The sequence below is a fragment of the Rhinolophus sinicus genome, linkage group LG03 (assembly GCF_036562045.2).
Source record: "Rhinolophus sinicus isolate RSC01 linkage group LG03, ASM3656204v1, whole genome shotgun sequence".
NCBI lineage: Eukaryota > Metazoa > Chordata > Mammalia > Chiroptera > Rhinolophidae > Rhinolophus > Rhinolophus sinicus.
The window spans coordinates 96955450-96980039 of NC_133753.1; the positions used below are offsets into that span (position 1 = coordinate 96955450).

Sequence of the window (24590 nt, forward strand, 5' to 3'; positions counted from 1 at the left end):
CAGCATCTAGAAATCCTTTTACACATCTTTCTCAGGAGCCACAAACAAGAGCATTGTAGTAACAGCGAGAACTGAAACTGACCAAAGCATTATCTATCTCCAGGCTACACATGTGGACGGTGGCATCGTCCTACACTGGAATGCTATGCAGCTGTGGAAGTGAGACCGCCATGCTCCACGCATCGACAGGGTCTCAGAATTGCAATATTAAACAAAAGAATAGCAGATTACTAAAGGAAATGTACAGCATTATACTACTTACAGAAAGTTCACACTTGTACAAATATATGCAGCAGTGGATAAAAGTTTAGGGGTATGGCCACCTCAGGTGCAGGCCATGAAAAGGTGCCTTATTTGTAAAGAAATTTAAACAATAACAAAATGGACTGAAACTCAGTCTGCTTTCTAGTATCACCATGCATCAGCAATTCCGGACAATATTACTGATAAAACCCTCCTCCCCACAAAGCTAACTACTCCCAGCCCCACACTCCCACCTTCCTGCACCGCCGAACACACTAACGTGTGTAGCGACATTTCGGTTGTAAACTATCAGAAGTAAGGCGATGATAGAATTAAAGTTCAGATGAGCAGTTTTCCTTGGAGAGAGGGAAGGGGTACAGTTGGGGACTGGCACAAATGCCTTCAAAGGTATTCCTTATGTTCTATTTTTTAAACTGAGTGATTTTTTAAATCATATTTTTAATACCTGATTTATGTACAGACGGTCTGCAAGTTTGACTTAGGATTTTTGAACTTAACGATGGTGCGAAAGTGGTATGTATTCAGTAGAAACCGTATTTTGAGTTCTGCGTTTTCATCTTTTCCCTGGCTACGATTTGCGGTATGTTGCTATGCCTGCACCGTCAGCTAATGTAAGTGTTCGGAGCCCTTTAGGAAGGCGAGGCTAAGCTGTGCTATTTGTTGGTGCGTTAGGTGGATTAAATGCATTTTCCACTCAAGGTATATTCACACTTACGATGTGTTTATTGGGATATAACCCCATCATAAGTTAAGAAGAATTATGTATTTATTTATGTCTATATTAGGGTTTATTTATATTTTCTTCCGTACGTATGAAATATTCTACCCTCAAAAGGAAGAAAACTGAAGTAGCAAAATCAGCAAGGGGATGGCTGGTGTTGCCCCAAGCCCAGGGGAGGAGGGAGGCCCTACGCACGTGCCTGGGTGGATCCAGCAGGGGTGGGGGCTGGAAGGACATGCTCTGTGGTGCTGTGGAAGATGCAAACTCCACAAAGAATAAGAGTGCGTGGCGGTGGCAGGAGGTGCCCGGCTGCAGCTCAGGGATGGGGGGACCTGAATTGAGGGGGAACTCTGGGAGCATCCCCTCCAGGCCAGGAAGCCATGGGCACAGGTGTTTCCAGGAAGTGTGTGTGCAGTGGGGAGCTGGAGGCCAAGGCCAGGGGCCCAGGAGCACCGACCTGCAGAAGAAAGAAGAGCCCTTCAAGCTGAGGCTGAACAGAGCAGCAAGGAACAGGCAGGGTCTGAAGAGGTGGGGGTGGGGTGGGGGGCTGGTCAGCGGAGTCATGCACTGCGGGGGTGGCCCCTGGATTTCACCACAAGGGCTACTGACGACCTTGTCTAGAGCCCTGTTGTGGAGAGGAGGCAGGAGCCAGACTGCAGGGGAGAAACAAGTGACGCAGAGCAGAGGACATGAGGGCCAGGAGTGGAGACACCTCTCAGAAGTTTGGCTGAGAAGAGGAGCAGCAGCAGCTGGGAAGAGACATGGAGTCAGGCGAGGGATTTCGTTAAACTTTTAAAATGTTCTTTTACAAATCCTGACCTGGTTTAGCCCCGCTAAGAAGGGTCCCTGGGGCCTTCCCACTGAGCACAGCCGGAAACACAGCAGGTGTGTGTTGGGGCTGAAGCATGGGCTGCATGGCCCTGGGGCGGTCGCTGTCCGCTCTGGGGGAGGGTGATTTCACCAGGACTTGTTCAGACCTGCTGATAGGTGGTGATGGTGAAAGATAAGAGAAAGCAACTGACCCTCCGTCATTGTCATCCTTGGTTTTAAATTCTCTGCATACAGCACAGCCTGTCTTGCCTGTACCAGGACAAACTGCTCCTGCCACCAGCCTTCGTGGCCCCAGTGGGAAGGGACAAGGTTGTGTCCAGGGCCTGGGTGTGCCTTCCTGCTCCTTTGCTTTCTGGAGCGAGTTCCTTACCGTCTCTGAGCCTCTGCCCTTTGGCTCACTGGGCTTGAGGCAAATTCTTACCCCATCATGATTGTTGTGATGAGGGAAGGAGAGAGGAAAACACAAAGAGTCTAGCACACAGTAGGTACTTCCGAAGTGTCCTTTGGAACAGAGAACAGAGATGACAGTGACTGGTGCTGCTCCTGCCCCTCTCCCCAGGAGTGTGGCCCCATACACACACCTGGAGTGGATCCAGCAGGTGGGCAGGGTGGGGGGTGGGGGGGAGAGTCCTCCACACTGGCTCAGACCCAGCCCATGGGTGTGGCTGGGCCCCCGCAGCAATCCCGTCCACCCTGAGCTTCAGCACACAGTCTGTCTGCAAGGGCCTCCCCAGAGCCCCAGAGGCCTGGCCTGCCCTCAGCCCCTGCCCTCCCCATGGTCCCCAACAAGCACCGCTGCCTGGGCCGCAGGGGGCAGTTGTCATGGGGATACTGAGCCTGCGGAGCTGCCTCCTTAACAACGGGACTCCCAGGCTGGTTACCATGGAAACAGCATCCACTCAGCAATCAGTGGTGGGGACCGGGTTCCCTGCCCTTTCTGAGGACTTTCCCCTCCGGCAGGCAGGCAGGCAGGCACTGCCGGGAGCCCCGGGGACTTCGCTTTTCCAGCCACGGATTGCTGCCTCTCCCCTACCCAGCGAGGTCTCAGGGCCTGCGGACACCCCTGCAGCCAAGGGAGGCAGAGGCAGCTACCTGAAGGCTTCGCAGGGTATCTGGGGGCCAGGCCTCGCATCCCCCCACCACAGTGAGGAGTGGGCACCATACCTCCTAACAGCCAGGCCCTCAGGATCCCCCACCCACGGAGAAGCCCAGAGGCTGTGGCCCATCTTTGGCAACCCTCCATCCCGGCCATAAAACGCCCAGTCTGGTCACCTTGTCCCCCAGCCGTCCTCTGGCTTCTGAGGGCCCATTTGATCAGGCTAAGATGACATGTCCCTCTTCAGTATCCAGCTAGAGCTCACATGCACATGCCCACCCTCCTTCTCCTTCAGGGAGCATCAGGGAGTCCCAGGGACTCAGGAGCCCTGGCCACCAGGTGGGAGGGTCAGGGTCAGGGTGTTGCAGCTCCACTAGCCCACAGAGGACGCCCCCTCCCTCCCTGCCACCCTCCTCCTTGCTGCCGCTCACCAGCCCCACAACAGGGCACACCTGCATCCACAGCCAGCCCTCTTCCACTCCCTCGCACATTTGCCCCACCCCCAGTTCTGAGGGGTACAGGTTTGCGCATACAGGTGTCCACACGTGCCCTCAGGTCCCTGTCCCAACACCCTGGCTCCGGAGCCTCCACCCTTCTGTTAACTCCCCACCCCTCCCAACCCCTGGCCCCTAGACTGCGGCAGCATCTGCTGGAATTTTTTTATTTAAATAAAATATACAACACGGTGCAGGTACCGCTTTCTGTTTTAAAAGTGGAAGATTTGAAAATTGCTTGTGAGGGATCGGGGATGGGAGGGTCCACTGACCGGCCCTGGCTTCCCATCGCCACAGAGTGGCTGGGCTGGGTTGGAGGTTTTATAAAATGTGCGTGCGTGTGTGTCCAGGCCCTGATGGCAAGGGGGTGTCCTCACTCCTCATGCCCCTGGACCCTGCGCCCACTCCTGTCCCTTCTCCATCCTCTCTGACGCTTCCAGGACTAGACTGTGGGTTTGGATCGAGTGGGCCCTGCTGCCTCCTTAGGGGTGTGAGCAGAAGCAGGTTGAAGCTTCTGTTTCAGTTCTAGCTGAGAGCTCCCTGGGCCTGAGGGGGCTTCGTCTGCCGGGTAGAGGCCGAGACCAGGCGGCTCCTCCTCTCTCCCTCACACCCCAGGATCCTTCAGCCTCTTCTCTCCTGGATGATTGCCTCACGTCCTGTGGCTCATCACTGCAAAAACTGGCCTGTCCCCTATCCCAGAACAGCTCAGGACAAAACCTGATTTTGTCAACATTCTGGCTTGGAGCGAGGACCATTGTGGAAGGACACCGTGGGCCCAGCCCTCCTCCTTAGCCAGGTCTTGGTAGCCAAACCTGTGCTACCATTCAGGCAGGAGGCAGACCGCTGACCTGGTTCGGTAGGGTCTGCTTGGGGACGATTGTGCTTCAGGAGGCATCTGGGCTGCGTCACAGTGACCCCCACGCCAGGCCTGCTTCTGGCTCCTAGTTGCCTGCAGAACCTGGCCGATCCCCTCAGCCCGTCTGTCATCCAAGGCCCTCCCTCTGACCACTGGCCTCGGGATCTCCCAAAGCCCGACTCCACCATCGTTGGGTTCCCCATTGTGCATTCCACTCCACCCTGTCTCCCTCCTTCCTTTCTTTTCCTCCTTCCCTTTCTCTAACTCATCCCTCATCACGCGGCCTGGCTCAAGCCTACCTTGGCCACACACCTAAGACCTTTCTTAGGCCCTTCGGGAGGCCCAGCTACCTCCCATGTCCTGAGATCATAAGTCCTGGAGGCCTCGGCCAAAGCTCCCTGGGCTCTCACCACAGCTTGCTGGAGCAAAGGGCTGGGCATGCGGTGCATGGAGGGGCAGAAGGAATATGGTTTATTGAGCACCTACTATGGCATGTGCCAGGCGCTGGGCTGGGCATTTCACATACACTACTTTTCTCATCTGGTCCTTGTGAGAAGGTACCGTAATTATTCCCAATTTACACATGAGGTAACAGACTCAGGAAGGTCAGATAACTTGCCCGAGGTCACATAGCTAAGTGGCAGGGCTGGGATTCGAACCCTCCAGATTTTTATTGCCTCCAAAATCTGGTCTCTACCTTCTGCACCACGCTTGGGAACAGTCTAGCTCAGACTCTCAACACAGTTTTCTAATGGAAGGAATCTAGGCTTTAGCCTAAGGCAAACATGAATTTGAATCTCAGATCTGTCCCAGCTTTCCCATGCCTAATTACGTGATTCTGGAAAAGTTATCCAAAACTCAGTTTCCTCATCTGTGAAATGGGGAGAATCAAAGTACCTGTCTCACGGTCTTTGTGAAATTGAAGGAGTTGATGTGTGTAAAGTGCTAAACCAGTGCTTGGCACAGAGCAGACATAATAACTAAAAGTTCCCTTCGCCTCCCACTGTACAGACAAAAGAACTGAGGGCCACAGAGGTGACAGGGTATGCTTGAGGACCTACAGGAAAGGAGAGGCACAGCCCAGAGTCTTCTGCTTCCGTGTGGTGAGAGGCTGGGCTGGGATTGGATCTGAGACCAAAGATAGGGAGAGTGGGCCTGTTGGGAGGTCCTGGGGTCCTCTTCCCTGAGGACTGGAAAGAATTATTTCCTCCAGACCCTGCAGTGCCCAGCCTTCCGGCCAAGGCAGGCTGCTAGATGTAAGGTGACCTGGGTGTCCTGACAACATGGGGTTACACTAGATTGCACAGACATGTGCACACCGGTGAATGGCTATCTACATGGCTCCACAGAGCACTACATAGCTATACATAGCTATACGTATACAAGTCTTACATACATATACATATACATATCTTGCTACATTTGCAGTAAAAAAAAAAAAAGAAAGAGCAAGATTCTCAGGCCCCTGGCCCCGTTTTGTTCCAAGGACTCAGGTGACTGAGCATCCCCAGGAAGACACCCAAAGGCAGCCCCTTCCCTGGGGAACAAGGTAACGCCCAACAGAATGGGGTGCCAAGTTCACAGCTAAGGGGCTGGTGGTGGCTGGTGCCCTAAAATGAATACAATGACAAGTCTGCTCTAGAAACCCCAAACATGGGTCACCCCCACCCCTACAAGCCCCAGCAATCCCGCTTTCCTCCAGCTTTTGCATTTGGGCCTTGCCTGCTCTCCTCCCCCCTCCCCCCTCCCCAGTGCTGAGTATTAAAATAGTTTATAAAAGCAAGTGACCAAAAATCTATAGCTCTAAGAATACCTGGTTATTTTCTGCTGCCTTTTGTTTTTCTGGAGTTTTTCTTTTTAATGATAATTATTGTTGTTATTGGTATATCTCCTAATCACAGTTAAACCTGAAGGAAGAAAGGAGAAAAGAGGGAGGGAGGGGCCCCAGCTCATAGATTGGACGGCAGTTTGGAGCGCACTGGCTCAGACCTGGCCCCAGGTTCCCTCTGGGGAGCAGCAGTAAGAGGGGGCCCCCCAGAAGAGGTGGCTCTTGCCCCAATGAAAGAAAGAGGGGGTGGCAAAGAACCTGAGGATGTCTTCCGAGGCAGAGTAACATGCTGGCCAGGGCTGGCACCATAGGGCCTCCCAGGGGGGCCGAGGCCACCGCTGCTCCCGCTGCCACCCCCGGCTCTGGGGAAGAGCGGGAAGGCGGCCACCGACTCCCCAGAAGAGTGAGGGGAGGCTCTGCGGAGAGTCTGCGCCCCGTCCTGGGGTAGGGTCGGTTGAGAGGCTGAGATGAGCTTGAGGTCCTGGGTGAGGCGGCCTGGGGTGAGGGGTGGTGTGCCCCGGTGCTGGGGAACCTGGGGGGGCGGGGGGCTGGATACCGGTGGCAGGAGCAAGGAACCATGGGAACCAGAGGCCCGGGGTGGGGCACTCGGGAAAGTTCTTGGGGGGCCTGGGCTGTGGCCAGGGGGGCTGAGACCTCCTCGGGGGGTAAAGGCTATAGGAGAAGCCCCCCCAGAGGGCCCTGCCACAGACGGGCGCTCAGGCTGCCTTGGGGGTGTCTCTGGCGTAGCTGATGGGCCCTCAGCCAGACCTGGGGACAACTCCCCGGGAGGCTGGCCCAGCTGCCCAGGACTAGATGGGGACCTGGACGAGGGTGGGGGTGGCAGGAAGTGCTCCAGGAGTCCCAGGCCTCCCCGGGCCCCCGGAAGTGGGGGAGGCGGCTGGTTAGCCTGTGGGGAGCGGGCACCCGGCTGCAGTGGGGTGAGCAGGGGTGAGTCGGAAGAGGACAGGGAGCCGCCCAGTGCCTTGTGAAAGTGGCCAAAACCAGCTGTGGTGGCGCCAGCTGCGCTGGTGGACGGTGTGGGAGCAGGAGAGGAGCCAGAGACCCCGGGCTGTGGGGAGGAGCTGCATGACGGTAGGAGGGGGCTCAGTCCGGCGGGGGCAGAGAATCCCGCCAGCTGCTGGATGTGGAAGGAGGAAGACGACGGCGTGTCCACCTGAGACGGGCTGCTGGCGGGTGAGGCGGAACCCAGTGCAGAAGGGATCAAGGACTGCAGCCGCTTCAGGTGCCGGGGTGTCTGCCCCGCCCCGAGGCTGCCGAGCCCAGGGCCCGGGGGAGGGCGGAAGATGGCAGCGGGCAGGCGTGGGTGGTGAGTGAGGGCTATGGCCACCGAAGTGGTAGCGGCAGCGGCCTGCAGCGGCGCCTGGATCAGCGGGGTCCAGATGACGGGCGTGGGGGTCGGGGTGGCCGAGGCGGCAGCCTGGACACGGTGCGCACAGTGCGCCATCTCACGGTCGTGCTGCACAATCTGCTGGATGATCTCGTTCTCCTGGTAGTTGAAGACGCCTGAGTTGAGGTCGTGCTGGACTTTGTGCAGGAGGATGGAGTTCTTCTTGCCTGGGCCACAGAGCGAGAGCAGGGGCTCAGGCCAGGGCAGCAGAGGGGCAGCCGGGCCGGGCCCTCCCCCCTCCCGCCGGCCCCCTCACCGATGCGGTCCAGGCGGTCCAGCGCCACCGTCTCGAAGGCCCGCCGCATCATGGGGTACTCCTCCAGCACCTCGTTGAAGTTGTCCACGCTCAGCGAGTACAGGCGGCAGTAGGTGTCAGCCCGCACGCTGGCCGTGCGCCGGCCCCGCGTCAGCAGGCAGATCTCTGCCAGGGCAGCAGGAGTCGGGCTGGGCTCCAAAGGGCCCCCATCCCACCCTGACCGGGGTCCCCTCAGCCTGGTACAGAATCTGGACAGATACATTCACCAGCCCCTGCCCCGGCCACGACTGCATGGGTGCTCCCTCCACCCACTCAGTGAGTGGCGGGCTGCCTGTCCCATCGCTGGGACCACACCCCTATACTGGCCTCACAGACACCCGCCTCCAGGCAGTGGCCGGCCGGGAAGGGCCTGAAATGTCATCCACGACGTCTCTCCAGGTCATTCCCGTCCCCCCCGGGCCGCCAGGCCGCCCTACCTCCGAAGTAGGATCCATCTGCCAGCTTGGTCTCCTTGTTGCCCTTGGTGAGCACGCTGACCACGCCGTGCTGGATGAAGTACATCTTCTTGCCGATGGTGCCCTCGCGGATGATGTAGTCGCCGGGCTGGAAGACCTCGAAGCGCAGCTTGGTCAGCATGGATGTCACGAAGTTGGGGTCCGCGTTGGCGAACAGCGGCATGGAGGCCACCAGCTTCCGGCAGTTAAAGTTGATGATCTCCTGCTCCCCGGACAGGGCGGATTGGGAAGGTGGGAGGAGGTGAGGGGCGCCGCGGGGCAGAGAGGCCCCCTGGCTCCCGTCCCGCCCGGGCCGCCGGCCACGCTCACCTCCCGCAGCGGCTCGCTCAGCTCGCCCAGGATGCTCTCCTCATCGAACATCTTGCCCTGGTAGCGGTGCTCGTAGTAGTCGTGGATGCGCTGCCGGGTGTCGGGCGGGAGCTTGTGGAAGGACATGTACTGCTCCACCTGCTTGTACTGGGTCCCAGGAGAGAGGGAGAGGCTGTCACCTCCTGGCCCGGCAGCCCCAGGGCCTGGCAGGCACCACCCGGCCTCCGCCCTGCTGGTGACCAGAGCTGGCACTGACCCTGTGGGCCTACTTGGGCGCTCCTGGCTCCTTGCGTTTGAGGTCCTCGGTGTGGGGGTGGTCACACTGCCCCACACAATGACCCTGCCTGCCAGCGGCTGGGGTGGAGGCGGGGCTCCATCAGTGCCCAGTCCTCGCTGTATCCAATACTATGGAGATAGCTGGGGACAGCAGGGGCTGCCCAAAGCCCAGTTACAACAGGGCAACTAGCAGGAGGTCAGTGAAGTTTCCTCTGTGTTAAGCTGTGGACCAGCCAGGCCTCCCTGACTCAGGAAGGAGCTCTCCTACCAGTGGCAACAAACTGGCAGAGTCAGCAGGATTGGGCTGCAGGCTGAAGGGCTAGAGGCTGAAACCAGGATGCTTGAGCCACCATGTGACATGTATCCAAATGTGGCCACAGGTGAGAACAAGTCACTTTGTTGAAGAGCAACTCCAGCACCTGGGAGGGGCCAGGTAGAGCAGGGACCTTAAACCGAGGTTTGGGACAAGAGATGGGTGAACCTGAGGGCCCAGGGCTCCACCAAAGAAGAAATGCCCCTGCCCACCCTGGGGGTCAAGGGTGAGTGTTGCTCCAGCTGGCCTTGGATTGTGAGTGAAGAGTGGGGACCCTCAGGAGCATGGCTGGGGACCGGAGGAACGGATTAGACAAGAACAGGTTTTTCATGCACTGGGATACAAGGGAAGTCCCTGCACCCCAGGAACAATCAGAATAGGGATTGTTCTCTGTATCAGCCTGTTCTCATATATCAGCGCTCCAAAGGGCTTTGGACACGGTGCTGCGGCAGAGATGCCAAAGGGCAAGTGGGGGCTGGGAGATGAACCCCCTCAATATTCTTCCACCCAGCCTGGCCTCTGTCTGCTCTAAGTTGTGCCCAGCCACAGGAGACAGTCACTTGCTGGGTGGCTATGGGGACAGGGGCAGCCAGAACAGTTAGAGCAGTATTTTAGAGAATTTCCCAAGCATGGAGAACCAACAGGGTGGAGGGCAGGGTCTGGAGGCAGGGCAGGAGTTAGAAGGTTGTTGAAGTGGTCCAGGTGAGAGACAGTAGTGGGCATGAAGGGGAGATAATAGGTTTAAGAGAGATTTATGGGTGAATCATTTATTGGAGCGCTATTAGCTTCAAGGATAAAATAAAGACAACTCTGAAATGGCAAGCCACAGGCAGCTTGACTCTGCCCGATAATAAACCCTGATGCTTGTTCTAAACTATCCCTGATCACAGTCCCTGACTAAGCCCCCATCCTGGTGACACACTGAGCCCTGAGCCTCACCAAATACTAAGGTCTGACCATGGTCACACACTGCACCATGACTCTGGTAACACACTGAGCCCCAACTTGCATCACACACTGAGCCTTGACCTTGTCACGGGCTGGGCCCTGATGCTGGTCCACATTGATCCCTCCCCTGGCCCTGAATGAAGCCCTGGACTTTATAACCTGACCCCTCTTTTTTCCCTTCCCTCACCCCCTCACCCCTAACCCAGAATGCTTTGCTCCAATCAGGCTGATTCTCTTCCCTCCCATCTACACAGCTTTGTTCATGTTCATCATGATGACTGGCCTAGGATTCTGTCCTCCTTTCTCTTCCCTCTGCCTCCCCAAATGACCTTCCCAACCTGCCCTGGCTATGCAGGCTCTCCTGAGCTCTCCTCTTGGTGTCACGGGACCTGGGCTGCCATCTGTCAGTCACCCCGCCAGGAGACAGCACCAGAAGCAGGCAGTCAGTCGCTCAATACATACTGAGCCCTACTGTGTGCCAGTAGGGAATACAATGGGGAAGGACAGACCTGGCCCTGCCCGAACGGAGCCATGGCCTGGATAGAGAAGATGGATGTTAAACAAGCAGCTACATACATGTGATTAATTAAATAATGACAGGAGTGAAAGTGTGATGAAGGAGAATGAGAGGGTGCCATGGCGTCACGTGATGGGGGAGGGCTGACTAGGTCATGGAAGGCTTCACCCGGGGAATGCAGTTTAGGCTGAGATGCGGAGAGGGGTTAGGTGAAAAGAAGAGAGGAGAGATCCAGGCTGGAGTATGCATCAAGGCACTGAGGCAGGAGGGGACGTGCAGAGAGGTCTGGCAAAGCTGGAATAGAGAGGTACGGGCCCCGCTGAGCACGAGAAGGGAAGTGCCTTTACATGCCAGGCTGAGAAAACACACTTAGGAGTTAATCTACATCTAGGAGTAGCACAAAGGCTCTATGTAGCTTTAAGCAGAGTGACACGATCAGATTTATATTTTTCTAATGCCAACGCTATCTGCTGTCTGGAGAATGGAGTGAAAAATGGCAGAGGGGAGCCCACTTACTAATAAAAATTGAATGGCTTTCTCTGTGCTAACATAGTTGTAAGGATCACCCCTCACAAACTCTATGATATAACCCCTTGTATTGTCCCCATTTTACAGCAAATAGGATACAGAGATGTGATGTGACATGCCCATGCTCAATGGAGAGCTCGTCAGTAGAGCAGCCGGGCTTAGGACCCAGGCAGCCTGACTCCAGCACAGCCCTCTGGGTAGGAAGCTGCTGCAGGCGGAGGCCCGTTGGCATGACGCGAAGGGAGGGAGGCATTAATGACCGAGACAGACGTCAGCATGGCTCCCGCTTTCCGGCCTGGGCGATGAGTTACTGTATCCACTAACAGGACGGGCAAGAGGGGAGGTTTGGGGTACAGAGGGCGAGGGAGACGGCTTTCATTTTGGACGTGACAGGGTTCAGGTGTCCAGGGAAGCACCAAATAGACAGCGTGGGGCTGAGGAAAGAGGTGAGGGCCGATTACATCATTTGGGCCTGACTTCAGAGAGATCGACATGAGCTTGGGGTGGGTAGTGAGCCCAGGAGGACAGGAGAGAGAGGATCAGAGAGCGAGGCCCAAACCAGCGACCCAATGCGTGATGACTAAGCCGGCAAGCAGGCAAGGAGAGCAAGGAGGACCGCCTGCAGAAGGAGCAAAGCTGAGAGGGTGGGTCCGGAAACGAGCGTACAGCCAGAAAGGGGGTGGTGACTGTCAAATACCCTGAGACGCCCACCAAGACGAGGACCCAAAGGACCTACTGGCTTCAGCCACACAGAGGCATTGGAGAGCTTCGATTCAGGGGGCTGAGAGATGGATGCAGTACCCATAAACAGTGTGGGATTTTTGTTTGTTTATATTAGGAATTTGTCCAAGAAAGAGGCAACACCAGAAAAGACTGTGTGCTGGATGACACTGGCGGTTGCACAGGTGGGGGCCCGGTGGGGACCCACTGGCTGGAGCCCGTGCTCCCTAGGGACCAACTGGCAGGTCCTCCTGAAAGAGAGAGAGCCCAGGGTGGAGCCCAGCCCCCTGCCCTACCTTCTCCTGGTACTGGCGCCGGGAGGAGTCCAGGGACTGGATGAGGGCGGTGGCGTGGCCGATGAACATGGCGTAGCAGGTGGCGCCCACGATCATGCTGAGCATGGTGAGCCAGACGTCGGACATGCCCACGGGTGCCTGCCGTCCGTACCCGATGCACAGCATGTGGCTCATGGCTTTGAACAGCGCGTAGGAGTACTGCCTTCCCCAGGAGCTGTTCTGCGGGCAGACGGGGTTGGCAGTGAAGGCTCACCCCCGAGGGCAGGCCCTCTCACACACCTGGAAAAGGCCGCGCTGCCTCCCACACCTCAGCCCCTTTCCCAGCAGCTGGGCCCAGGGCTCCCAACTGCTGGTGGCTGAAGGCCTCGGGAGCGGGAGGCCCACACTGGCAGCCTGTGGTGACCGAGTGAGTCCCCACATAGGCCTTTCCCTTGCAGTGGGGGACAGGGATCAGACCGGAAGCTCCAGCCAAGGGACGGGAGCCAGCCTTGCCCCCGTCTGACCACTCAGCGACCTTGGGACCATCTGGGCCAGCAAGAGTCCAGGCGCAGCCACCCTGTGTCCTCGGCTTGCTAAAATAGCTCCAGCCCCCACCCCAAACTGCTGCCAAGTGAAGCCCATTTCCCCACTGACCTCAATTATAAAACCAGATATGCTTCCCCTGTGGGACAAACTCTCACACTGCCCTCATTTTGGGGGAGCAAAAGTTAAAGTGCTGCCGGGCTGGCTGGCTTCGTGCATAAACCCTCCCTGCATCTGCCCAGGGCCCCACAAAAGGTGGACTGTATAGAACACACAGTGTTTGGGGGCGGGAGGAGGGAGAAAGGAGGTGAGGCTCCTGGCTATTTTTATCTTCAAAGGCAGCCAGTGTCTCAAGGAAGCCTAGGTGTGGGAACACAGGGCCTAGAAAGGCCATCTCCTGAATTTAGTGCATGTGTGGGCCTGTCACCCTCCCAGGGAGGAACTGTCCCAGATGAGGGTGCCACCAGAGGACCCCCAGTGCCTCTCTGCTCACATGGTGGATGGAACCCCCTACACATGACCCACAGAACCCCTGCCCAGAGCCGCAAGCACTCCCGGGATCACCAGGCCGCTCCCGGCACCTGAAGGCAGGTACAGGAGCCACGTGCCATGTTCAAGGTCACTCAGACCCTCCTGACAGCTGAGTTAGTCAGGTGCTCTCTCGGTCCAAACCAGGGTGGGATGTCTGTGGGGCTGATCTCCAGGGGTGGAGGGGCTTGGTGCTGGGGAGGAGGGGCAGCCCCCTGCTGTCTCCATCAGGGCTCCTGGCCTTACTGCTGAGCCTCTGGGGACCCGGAATTCAATCCATATGGCCCATTCATTTTCTCTTAGCTCATCAAAAGGCTGTTTTCTAGAGGCCTGTTTGATGCTGAAAGATGCCTCAGGGTCTCTTTCACCTCTTTCAAAGCCCTTTTCTCCTTCCCTGGGGTCCTGGGGCCTGCTTGGCCCACAGACCAAAGCAAAGTGACTGGGAGGAGACTGAGGGAGGCAGGACTTTGCAGGCCCTGGGCGGGAGAGGCTCACAGGTCCAGTGGGTCCTCCATCCCTCCTGAAACCCACCCTGCCCACAGGGAGCTGGGGACTCTGCCCTATGGCTTCCCCAGACCCAATTCCAACTCCTCTCACCACCCACAGGGCTAGAGGGGGTGAGGCTGCATGTGGTCAGCCCTCCCTGTGCAGGACCCCACCTGTGACCAGGGTGTGTGGATGTGAGGATGGGGGGTGTCTGGGGGCAAACGGCCCAGCTGTACTGCTGAAGCAGAAAGGAGCTGGGTGTGGGGTCTGGGAGTCTCCGCCTGCCACCAGCAGTGCCCCTCCCAGGGTATGCCTCTGGGGAGCAGAGGCAGGAAGGCAGGAGCCCCTAGCTTAGTTCTGCCATCCCTGCTAGAATCCGAGGAGCCCAGGTCTTCGTCTCCCTCGGTGCAACCAGGACCAAGCATCCAGGCTCCCAACTGCGGTTTGGCTGTGTGACTGAGCGGCCCTGGGTACAGCCATGTGCCTCCGGGTCCCACGTGCTGGGACACAGGAGTTCCAAGTGGGGCCCGCCCTGCCCTCCGTGCCCCACCAGCCCCTCCCCCGCGCCTCGCTGGGCGCTCACCACCATGCCATTGATGGACACCCAGCAGTCGTCGGGGAATTCCTGCAGCATGGGCACCAGGAACTGCAGGCAGCCGTCCCAGTGGCACAGCAGGAGCATCATGCCGATGAGGTTCACAATGCGCACCACGGCGCTCGCCAGGTCGTAGGTCATGTGGAAGATCTGAGGGCAGAGGTGAAGGATCGGCAAGGACCGCCCCTCCCGCCAGACCCTGCAGCCGCTTGTGGCAGACACGGGGCAGGGCACCCAGCTCGGCGGCTCGAGTGGGAAAGCGTCAGGCCAGGCCCTGGAAGAAGCAGAATGCAGGCTGCTCGGCCCCAGAGGGATGCCGCCTGGGATCTGTGCAGATGTGGGGGCCTGCCATGGGAGGTCCCGCTGCCCAGGCCGGACATGGGGAGAAAGGGCCCCTAGAGCCCCACACAGCCCTGAGGTGGGTAGTGAAGTCACCTCATCAACGTGCTTAGGCGCTGAGGACAACAGGCAGAAGAGCCAGGCTCCTCAGGGCACGGTCTGTAGTCATGCCAGGGGCATGGTGTTTCCCTAAATCGGTCACCAGACTCAGGACCCACCCAGGGGCAGTGGGCTCTGCCTACCGCAGCCATGGAACTGCAAGTGGAGCAGCCCAGACACACAGGCTCCAAGCTCACACAGACCTTGATCCCAGGCCCTCCTTCTACCCAATTCCTAGCTGTGTGACCTTGAGAAAGCCCCTGAACCTCTCTGATCATGTTTCCTCATCTGGAAAAGGGTAATAAAAATTCTTACCTGAGTGGGTTGTCAAAAGGATTAAATTAAACATATAAAGTACTTAGCACTGGGTATAGAAGTGTTCAATAAATTACAAACCATTATTAATTGATAAATTGTTATTAATAATTAATCTTTATGACAGTTAATAGGTATTAGCAGTAATGCTCTCCTTTACAGGTTAATGACATACAGCACCCTCAACCCCAGCCAGCCCACTGCCACCTGCCATCTCTACCCCGTGGCTCCAAATGAGACGCTGAAATATGGCTGGGCAGGGCCAAGGGTGGGCACATCTCAGCACCCACACCCACCTCCTTCCTCTCAGTGCTGCCTCTTGGTCCAGTTTCACCACAGCAACAGGGTGGTGAGGGGACAGAGACATGGAAGGAAGTCTCCAGGAAGGTCTCTGGAAGTTCAAGGTCTCTGGCCTTCCCTCTGACCTGACAGACTTTGGGGGGTGCCCTCACCCCTAGTTCTGGTCCCTCCATACTATTCTCAGACAGAGCAACCTTCCTGGAGAGGCGCTTTGGGCAAAAATTACAGACTTGTCAAATGCCTATAAGTTTAAGACCTAGTTTAAGCCCATTTCAGATAGGGAAACTGAGGCCCAAAGAAACAGACTCTACCGTGTTCCCCGAAAATAAGACCTAGCCGGACAATCAGCTCTAATGCATCTTTTGGAACAAAAATTAAATAAGACCCGGTATTATATTATATTATATTATATTATATTATATTATATTATATTATATTATATTATATAAGACCTGGTCTTATATTATAGTAAAATAAGACCGGGTTTTATATTAATTTTTGCTCCAAAATACGCATTAGAGCTGACTGTCCCGCTAGGTCTTATTTTCGGGGAAACATGGTAGATATTTCAACTCCCTGTCTAGTGGACTTCTAGCTACAGCCCTATAGGTGGTGGCAGGATATTCTGATACTAGTGACCTCAGTTTTCCCTTCTGAAATGTGGGCTTAGACTGGGTCTAGGTTTTGAACAACCAAAGAGGAATACTACTTATCCATCACTCCCAGGTGCACGCCCCCTTAGTAGCGGGATTCTGGGTGTTCCGGTGGAAATGCTGTGGAGTCTTTTCAGGATGAAATGGACCTTAGAAAGGTTCATGGAGGCTGGCAGCCCCAGCTTGTCCCATCACCCCCCCATGGCTTGGCAACAAAGGGACAATAACATCACACCTGAGGGTGGGCACAGGTTCCCACAGTGCACTTAAACTCACAACTGAAGGCATTGCTCATCCATTTTCCACCAGGGCTCAGAGAAATAAAGGAATTTGTCCATGGTCCTGGCAGCAGTGGAGGAGGCACTGAACCATGGCGGCTTGCAAATTACCAAGATTGGCCCAGGGAGGGAAGGGGGTTTTCAGTAGTTCTATTTTGCAGATAAAACAATTCAAACCCAAAGTGGCCAAGCGATGTGGCCAGATTCACACAGCAAGCTGGACCCAGGGCCAGGTGGGACTCCCTGGCATCTGGCCCCATCAGCCCCATGCACAGTGTGATGCTACAGGCAGAGCTGTGTGCCCTGCAGCCTGGCCCCACTGGGTCACAGGGACCAGCTCCGGGCTGACACCTCTCAGTGTGAGGGGTGGGGCACTAGAGACCAGGCAGGGCAGTTTGGGACCGGGGCCTGTGTCTGGGACGCAGAGCACACCCGAGCATGAGGTTGGAGCCTCTGGCCAGCCCCTCCTGCTGCCCATGCCTGAGGGCCTACAGCCCGAGCCCAGGAGGCTTCCCCAGCCTCTGCCCTCGACCCGCAGCAGCTCTGAGCCCCAGCACCCAGCTCTGGCTCTGAGGGAAGATCCCACTTGTGGCTCTTTAGTGCTGAGGTGAGCACAACAGCTCTATGGCCTTGAGCATGTCATTAGCCTTTCAAAGGCCTGGTGGACCAGGATGCCACCAGCTGCTCCCACTCTGAGGAGACGAGGAGAGCGAGTGGCATGGGATCGCCCAGTCTCAGAAACGGCCAGCACCTGCCCTCACTGCCTACCATCCCTCAGGCTTCCCTCAACTAAGCCGAGCTAGATATCTGCCCCCCTTCTCAGGGCTGCTGTAGAATTAAATGGACTAAGAAAGTGCTCTGGGCCCAGGACACATACATGGGTCGGGTCGTTATTATGAATTTCCGTCATTTCCCAGCTGCTGTGGACGGAAAGTTTGTGTCTCCCCAAAATGCGTATTATGAAGCCCTAATCCCCACTGTGATGGTATTAGGAGGTGGGGCCTTGGGGGATGATGAGGTCCTGAGGGGGGAGCCCCCGTGAATGGAGCTCCCCTAGGAGGAGACACCGGCGATGAGCTGCAAACCCAGGAAGTGGGCTTGCGGCAGAACCTGACCACACCGGCATCCTGACCGCATCCTCCCAGCCTCCAGAGCTGTGGGCAATGGATTTTGTTGTTTAAGGCCCCCAGTCTGTGGTATTTGATGATAATGGCCCGAGCTGGGGACTGTGTCAGGGCTAGAGGAAGCCTCGGACCGCTTTTAGCAAGTGTCTCATGGCCACAGCCCAGAGCAGGCGCCTCTTTCTACGAACCACTCTAGGCCTTAGAGGCAGAGTGACAGGTTGGCAGGTTTTTACACAAGGTCTTCTTGCTTGTCTTACATATGTTTTTCTTCATAACTAATTTTGTTCCAAGATCAGGCCCTTGTCTAATTTTGCCTTTATCGTGCTCTCAGCACGAGTGTGGCAGAGCATGTGGTAGGGTCTCAGGGACTGAGAAGTGATAAAGGGGAAGGTGACAGCAGGGGTGGGGATGAGAGTGACCAGGACCACGAGTGCAGACAATGACATGGGGAAAAGGCCCCCAGAGGACCTTTGCCTTTGCAGGAAGAAAGAGGTGCCTTTTTCTGCAGGTTGGCACAGGCTCATGTACCCTACAGACGGTGTGTTGGTGGTGGCGCCTGGTCTCAGCTGAAGGATCCTGGTGCTGTGAGTGCCCTTGCCCGTGGAGGTGGGAGGCTGACAGGGAGGGGTGGGATGGAGAGTGCTGGGTGGTGGGAAACACAGTGCGCATGGCTCCCAGACACTGCAAAGCCAAAGCCACCAACAGGGCAAAGTCTGAGCTTCCTGCAAAGAGTTGGTGGTGGTGAAGAGCATCCGTTCGGGCTAGCAGAGTACCCCAGGTGGTAAGGACCCGGGCATGGTTGCTGAGAGCAAGGCTGGACGTTGCTGGGAGAGGTTGCTAAACACTCGTGTGTCCGGCTGTGGGCTGGAACCACAGGCCACCTGCAACGCAGCTGCACTGTGCAAATATTTGTCTCGCTCTTTATACCTCATTATAACCCCCTTCTGTGATGTTAGTTCTGACCATGGGGGTTGAGTACCTTCATTTCCAGGCCCCTGCAAAGCGTGCTGGGTGTGCCCTGTGTGGCACCCAGGGGAGGCTCCACTCCCACTCCCTTCTGCAGTATCTCAACTGCAGTGCAAGGACAGAGCAATTCAATTCCACCTCGGGCAAGTGCCTTCTCTGTTCTGAGCCTCAGTTTCCTCATCTGTGTAATGGGTCAATAACTGCCAGCTTCCAGGGCTGTCTTGGGGATCAGGAGAGATGATGTCCACAGCTAGGTACTCAGCACACACTGGTTCCTTTCCTTCCCTTTCTTTCCCAGCCCTCAGTCTCTTTCTCAGTCCTGGGGAGAGACCAGAAACTGAAGTTCCCGCCAAGGCCTCCTCTCACATCCTGGTTGCCTTCCCTCCTGGGACTAGTTTTTCTCCTCAGGGAAGAACAGAGTCCTCCCTGCATCTCAGGAACGAGCAGCCACGTGGAGGAGGGCAATCCCAGGCCTGATGACAGATGGCTGCTGCATGTGTGTCCCGGGCCCGGCCTGGAGGTGGCTGAGCTGAGTCCCTTTCTGGGACTCACAGAGAAGGCCAGCCCCTGCCCCCCCCACCCCAGGTCCACCCCTCGGTGTCATCGCAAACTCCCAGTTCTGAGAGAGATAGAGAACCTGAGGCGCACAGGGGGAGGAGGCTCCTTGGGGCGCACGGCCACCCCAGACTGGCCCCTGCCTCCAGCCCTGCTCCTGCTGCTCCAGGCTGCTGAGGGAACAGAGAGACTTCTGGGATGGGTTGCAGGGGTGCTGGGCTCTTCAGGGGAACATCCAAAGGGGGGCAACCAGGGTTTCTAACAATAGCCTCTGTGCCTATAACAAGCTCACACCTCAGAGGGAGGGGAGAGGCTTGGCTGGGAGGGAGGATGCTGACCTAGATCGCCCAGGATGGAAGCAGAGGCTGGCATCCTCAGAGATGGCGCCGACACCTGGCGACACCCTCCACCTCCCCTGATTCCCAAGGCCTGAACTCTCCGACGGGGGGGCTGGGCTGGGGACGCAGCTGAAGTCTGAGGGTCAGGAGTGCAGCACCTCCGCAGCTCACCAGTAGCCTCGGGCAAGCTTTTCCCTCTTCGTGGGAGGCTGATTCCCAGTGCCCACCCAGGGCCACGGCAATGTCCTCAGGGTTGGCTAACGTGATCCTCACCAAGGGAGGGTGGGGTGCGGCCTGAGCCCCAGCCTCCGAGAACGTCAAAGCATGCCTGACAATCAGGGAAACTGAGGCCCAAAGAAGGAAAGAGACCCACATAGGGAGTTGGAGGAGGAGATAGGGCAGGGTTTTCTCTACTAAATACCTCCCTCTGCAACTCTCATGCAGACCCGGGCCTCAAAGGGTCTCCCAGCTGCTGCCCCTGCCGAGCTGAGGCGAGGAGAAGCCCCAGGACTGGGGCAGGCCATGAAGGACTGGAGACAGAGTTCCTGGGGCCAGCTGAGAAGCCCCAGTTCAATCCCAGGGATCCAGTGGGAGCCCTTGGCTGGGCAGTGTGCCCGGCAGAAACCACTCAAAGCAATTTCCTTCCCAGCTGGTAGGCAAGATAAGGGTGTGTGGTGGGGGAGGGAGCATCCATCTGGCCTGCTGGGATCTCCCTTCCTGCCCATGAGATTGGGTAGCGATGTCCAGTTTAGAGCCCTAACCTGAGGCCTTGTGGGGCCTCTGTGTGCCCCAGGGAAAGTCCAGTGCAGGCGCCTGCCTGGCCTGTTCTGGGTCACCCAGAGGGCAGCCAGACCGGAGGGGCAGTGGGGACAGGCACCCTGGCCTGGGCTCCCAGGACAGTAAAGGAAGTACTTAGCTTCTGTTCCAGGGCCCAGTCCGGCCACTGGCAGCTCTGTCCACTCCCCCAAATATCACGGCCCCTGGACCTGGGCCTAAGCGGGAGCAAGGCTGGACCCCCAGGGGCTGGGGGCCTGCAGACATGAACCAATGCCAGAGAAGGAAGGTGTGGCCACCTCTGCTTTCAATGCCGGTCTAGCTATGGGTCCAAGACAAACAGAAAGTTGGGGTTTTTTAGGGACTGAGAAGCCAACACATCCCTGTGTTTCCACTTGGGACAGAAATCACAAGATAAGACTGTCAGGGAATTGTGGGTGCAAAACAACCTCCATCCTTCCTCTGTAGCACTCACAGTGGCCCAGGCCACACTCACCTCCACCACCAGTGGCCACTGTCCCTTCTTAGCCCTGAGCTGAGACCCAGACGCCAACATCCCTCCGCACGTAGGTGTGCCCCAGGTACCTCACACCCAACCTGTCACCTGGAGCTCCTCCCCCACCCGCAACCTGCACCTCTGCCCACCTTCTAATCCCAGCTAAAGTCGTCCCCAACAGAGGGAACAATTACAGAATCAAGGTCGTCCTCCTCTCAGGCCGCCTCAGGAAGTGGGAAGTGCTTGGAACCAGGAGTCTGGAGGCCTGGGTCAAAAGTCCCACCAGCCGGGCAGCTGACCCTCTGATAGTGTTTCCTCACCTGATCAATGGGGCTGACAAATCCTGCCCTGCTTGCTTTGCCAGCTAGGAGTGAGGAACCAGCGAAACAGTGGGGAAAAGGTATTTGAGAAAAGGAAACGCCCCGTGGAAGGATAGGGGGTTACAAAACAACTGGGTGGGAAGGGCCTTTATTAAGCGGTTCTCTGCCCCAGGCTTCACACAAAGGGTTTTGTAAACATCAGCTCGTGTAATCCTCATGACAATCCAATGAGGCAGGTACTATTATACTCACTTTGCAGATAAGAGAGAAGCAAGGTGGCACCATGGTCACACAGCTAGGTAGTGTAGAGCCAGGATTTCAACTCGAGTGTCACATGTGTCATTCTAGCTCCAAAGCCCTCAAGCACTGCACTGTCAGGGAGGGACTGTCACATTGCTGGGAGCCCGGAGTACAAAGTGGGTTCCGCTCCAGCTCTGCCAGATGTCTGCTGTGTGACCTTGGGCAAGTCATTGCCCCTCCATGGTCATCAGAAATAATGCCAATTTTCCAAGCAAAAGAGAATTTCTGCCGTGGAGTGATTCTGCCAGGCTGCTGTAGACACTTCTGTGGCACAGGCGCTCATGACAACTCTGACCTTAATCTGCCAGTGCCCCAACCCTCAGCAGGGGTGCTGCCATCCAGCTGCTGCTGAGGGTGGGGTGGCAGCTTGATATCCTGAGCCTGGGAACTTCCGTCCAGTCTAGCAGAGGTGCTGGAGACCAGGAGAGCAGCAGTGCAGCAGTGAGAGGCCAGGAAAGGCATGTCCACTGACCGTTCCCCAGGCCACAGCCCACTCTGGACCCCGGGGTGTGCCATCTCGTCGAGCACTTCTCCCCCAACCCGTGCCTCCAGGCTGGCTTGCCTGCCGCTGCTGCAGAGAGGTGTAACTTGGGTGGGTGGCAGATACAGACCCAGGCCAGTGGCTGCTTTCAAACCCCAGCTGAGAGTCTTCCTTACTTCCCCTGGGTGACTGCGTTCAGCCCACAGATGAGTAAGGTTTGTTCAGGGCGGTGTTGGCTTTCCCAGTTATTTTCTGCAATTTTTTACTTAGCGTCTGTAGCCCATACTCCACCCTGAGCCCCTCGCATCCCTTTACAGTGAGTGCACACACAACACCAGGCTCCCTGGCGCTTTCCCTCCCCGGAGCCAGCACCTGCAGCTCTGTGTCAGAGGCCCACCCCGGGCTGCTGGAAACCCCTTCCTGCCGGCACCGAGGGTGGGAAGGCCCCTGGACCGATGGCTGGCAGGGACGGGGATATAAAACTTCTGACTCCTTTCCTCCAACTGGGACAACTCTGAGGAGTGGTGCACTGTCCTCAGAGCTCCCATGGGATGGGGCCCAAGGGGGTGGAGGACGTGAAATCCTCCACGGGACTTTGCTTGGTGTCCGCCCTTGCTCAGCTTCCTTCCTTTCCCCATTTCTCTTTCCCAATCCCTTACTAGATTTTCCTGGAAACACTTTCCCCTAAAACGTTACATCCATGCAAATCCTCATCTCAGGGTCTGCTCCAGAAGAACTCAACCTAAGATACTGTGTTTCCCCAAAAATAAAGCCTAGCTGGACAATCAGCTCTAATGCATCTTTTGGAGCAAAAATTAATATAATATCCAGTCTTATCTGATATATCAAATATGATATAATATAATATAATACTCGGTCTTATTTTATTATAAGACAGGGTCTAATATAATATAACATAATACTGGGTCTTATATTAATTTTTGCTCCAAAAGACACATGAGAGCTGATTGTCCATCTAGGTCTTATTTGCAGGTAGTTGCCAACAAAATCTACACAAAAATCCAGATTTCTGCCTCTCATGATCAATCTGTAGATCTAACAACCCTGGGCCCATTCCCACTTGGCAACAAGTGGCTAGAGCTGACTAGAGACTACCTAATCCAGATGGAAGATGTGTTATTCAGTTTTCCCCAGTCCACAATACCCCTACTGTCTTCCAACTGACCCTTTTCCCCATTCACATTCCCTCCCTGGCCCCTATAAGCTTATGAGTTTGCAACCCCTACAATACAATACATTGGTTATCAGTGCAGGCTCCGGAATCCAGGTTTACCAATTACTGATTCTGTGACCTTGCTAATTCCCTTAATCTTTCTGTCTCTCGGTTTTCTCATGTAAAATATATGGTACCGGGGCCAGCCCGGTGGCTCAGGCGGTTAAGAGTTCCATGCTCCTAACTCCAAAGGCTGACGGTTCGATTCCCACATGGGCCAGTGGGCTCTCAACCACAAGGTTGCCGGTTCAATTCCTTGAGTACCGCAAGAGATGGTGGGCTCTGCCCCCTGCAACTAAGATTGAACACGGCACCTTGAGCTGAGCTGCCTCCCGGATGGCTCAGTTGGTTGGAGCACGGGCTCTCAACCACAAGGTTGCCAGTTCAATTCCTTGAGTCCCACAAGGGATGGTGGGGAGCACCCCCTGCAACTAAGATTGAACACAGCACCTTGAGCTGAGCTGCCGCTGAGCTTCCAGATGGCTCAGTTGGTTGGAGTGCATCCTCTCAACCACAAGGTTGCCAGTTCGATTCCATGACTCCTGCAAGGGATGGTGGGCTGTGCCCCCTACAACTAGAAAACGGCAACTGGACCTGGAGCTGAGCTGCACCCTCCACAACTAAGACTGAAAGGACAACAACTTGAAGCTGAACGGCACCCTCCACAATTAAGATTGAAAGGATAACAACTTGACTTGGAAAAAAGGCCTGGAAGTACACACTGTTCCCCAACAAAGTCCTGTTCCCCTTCCCCAATAAAATCTTAAAAAAAAAATATATGGCACCTACATGTACCTATATGGTATCCTCTATGGAAGCTAGCAACTTAAACAAAATACTGCCTGTAAAGTGATTTGTGTAGTACCTAGTACATGATATTCAAACAATTACTAATATTTGTCCTCTTGGAGCAGGGATGCCTGCTACAATCCAACAGCCCATATCCAGCTATCTGAGAATACCTGCTGGCTCCTCACTCCCCGTGGGAGAAGACACCCTTCCCCCAAGAGGTTTGGGTCTGAGCACTTACCTCTTCCCACTGGTGAATGTATCGAATGAGGCGGGAGAGACGCAGAAGGCGCAGGAGGCTGAGGATCTTGGTGAAGCGGACGATGCGCAGGGCCCGGGCTGTCTTGTAGACCTCCGAGTCGATGCGCGTCTCCACAATGAGAAAGATGTAGTCCACGGGGATGGATGAGATGAAATCCACCACGAACCAGCTTTTGAGGTACTTCATCTTAATCCGCTGCGGGTCCAGGATGATCTCTGTGTTGTCCTCCACCACGATCCCTGTGCGGAAGTTGAGGACCAAGTCGATGAGGAAGAACGTGTCTGACACCACATTGAAGACGATCCAGGGTGTGGTGTTCTCATCTTTGAAGAAGGTGATGCCCACAGGGATGATGATCAGGTTCCCCACCATTAGCAGCAGCATAGTCAGGTCCCAGTAGAATCTGCCCAGAGATACAGGGGTCAGTAGCCACGAGAAGAGAGAGAAAGAGTCACAGACTGAGAGAGAAGCTCTGAGGGAGAGCTAGTGTGGGAGAGAGAAGTCTTGGGAGTTTCTGCAACACTGTGGGAGGTAGGCCCATGGGGACCAGGGCAAGATGTGGACACTGGCAGAGAGACAGGCTCTTCCTTCACTGAAGGGTACCTTGTGCCTGCCCCTCTGTGAGCTCCCTGATGATAAGCCTCCTACCCCCATCCCTAT

The 24590-nt window shown here is 56.1% G+C and overlaps 1 protein-coding gene across 1 annotated transcript in view; it reads right to left on the bottom strand.

Annotated features, from left to right (window-relative positions):
* Positions 1 to 3556: 3556 nt before the first annotated feature.
* HCN4 (hyperpolarization activated cyclic nucleotide gated potassium channel 4) overlaps positions 3557 to 24590 on the bottom strand; it is a 46138-nt gene continuing 25104 nt past the window's right edge. Inside the window, exons 2-8 of the mRNA XM_019736043.2 lie at positions 23910 to 24333; positions 14296 to 14457; positions 12177 to 12395; positions 8579 to 8725; positions 8231 to 8471; positions 7755 to 7919; positions 3557 to 7665 (exon numbers count right to left, since the gene is read on the bottom strand). Of these exons, the coding sequence (XP_019591602.2) occupies positions 6212 to 7665; positions 7755 to 7919; positions 8231 to 8471; positions 8579 to 8725; positions 12177 to 12395; positions 14296 to 14457; positions 23910 to 24333 (2812 nt within the window). The 3' untranslated portion in view covers positions 3557 to 6211. The remainder of the gene's footprint in view (positions 7666 to 7754; positions 7920 to 8230; positions 8472 to 8578; positions 8726 to 12176; positions 12396 to 14295; positions 14458 to 23909; positions 24334 to 24590) is intronic.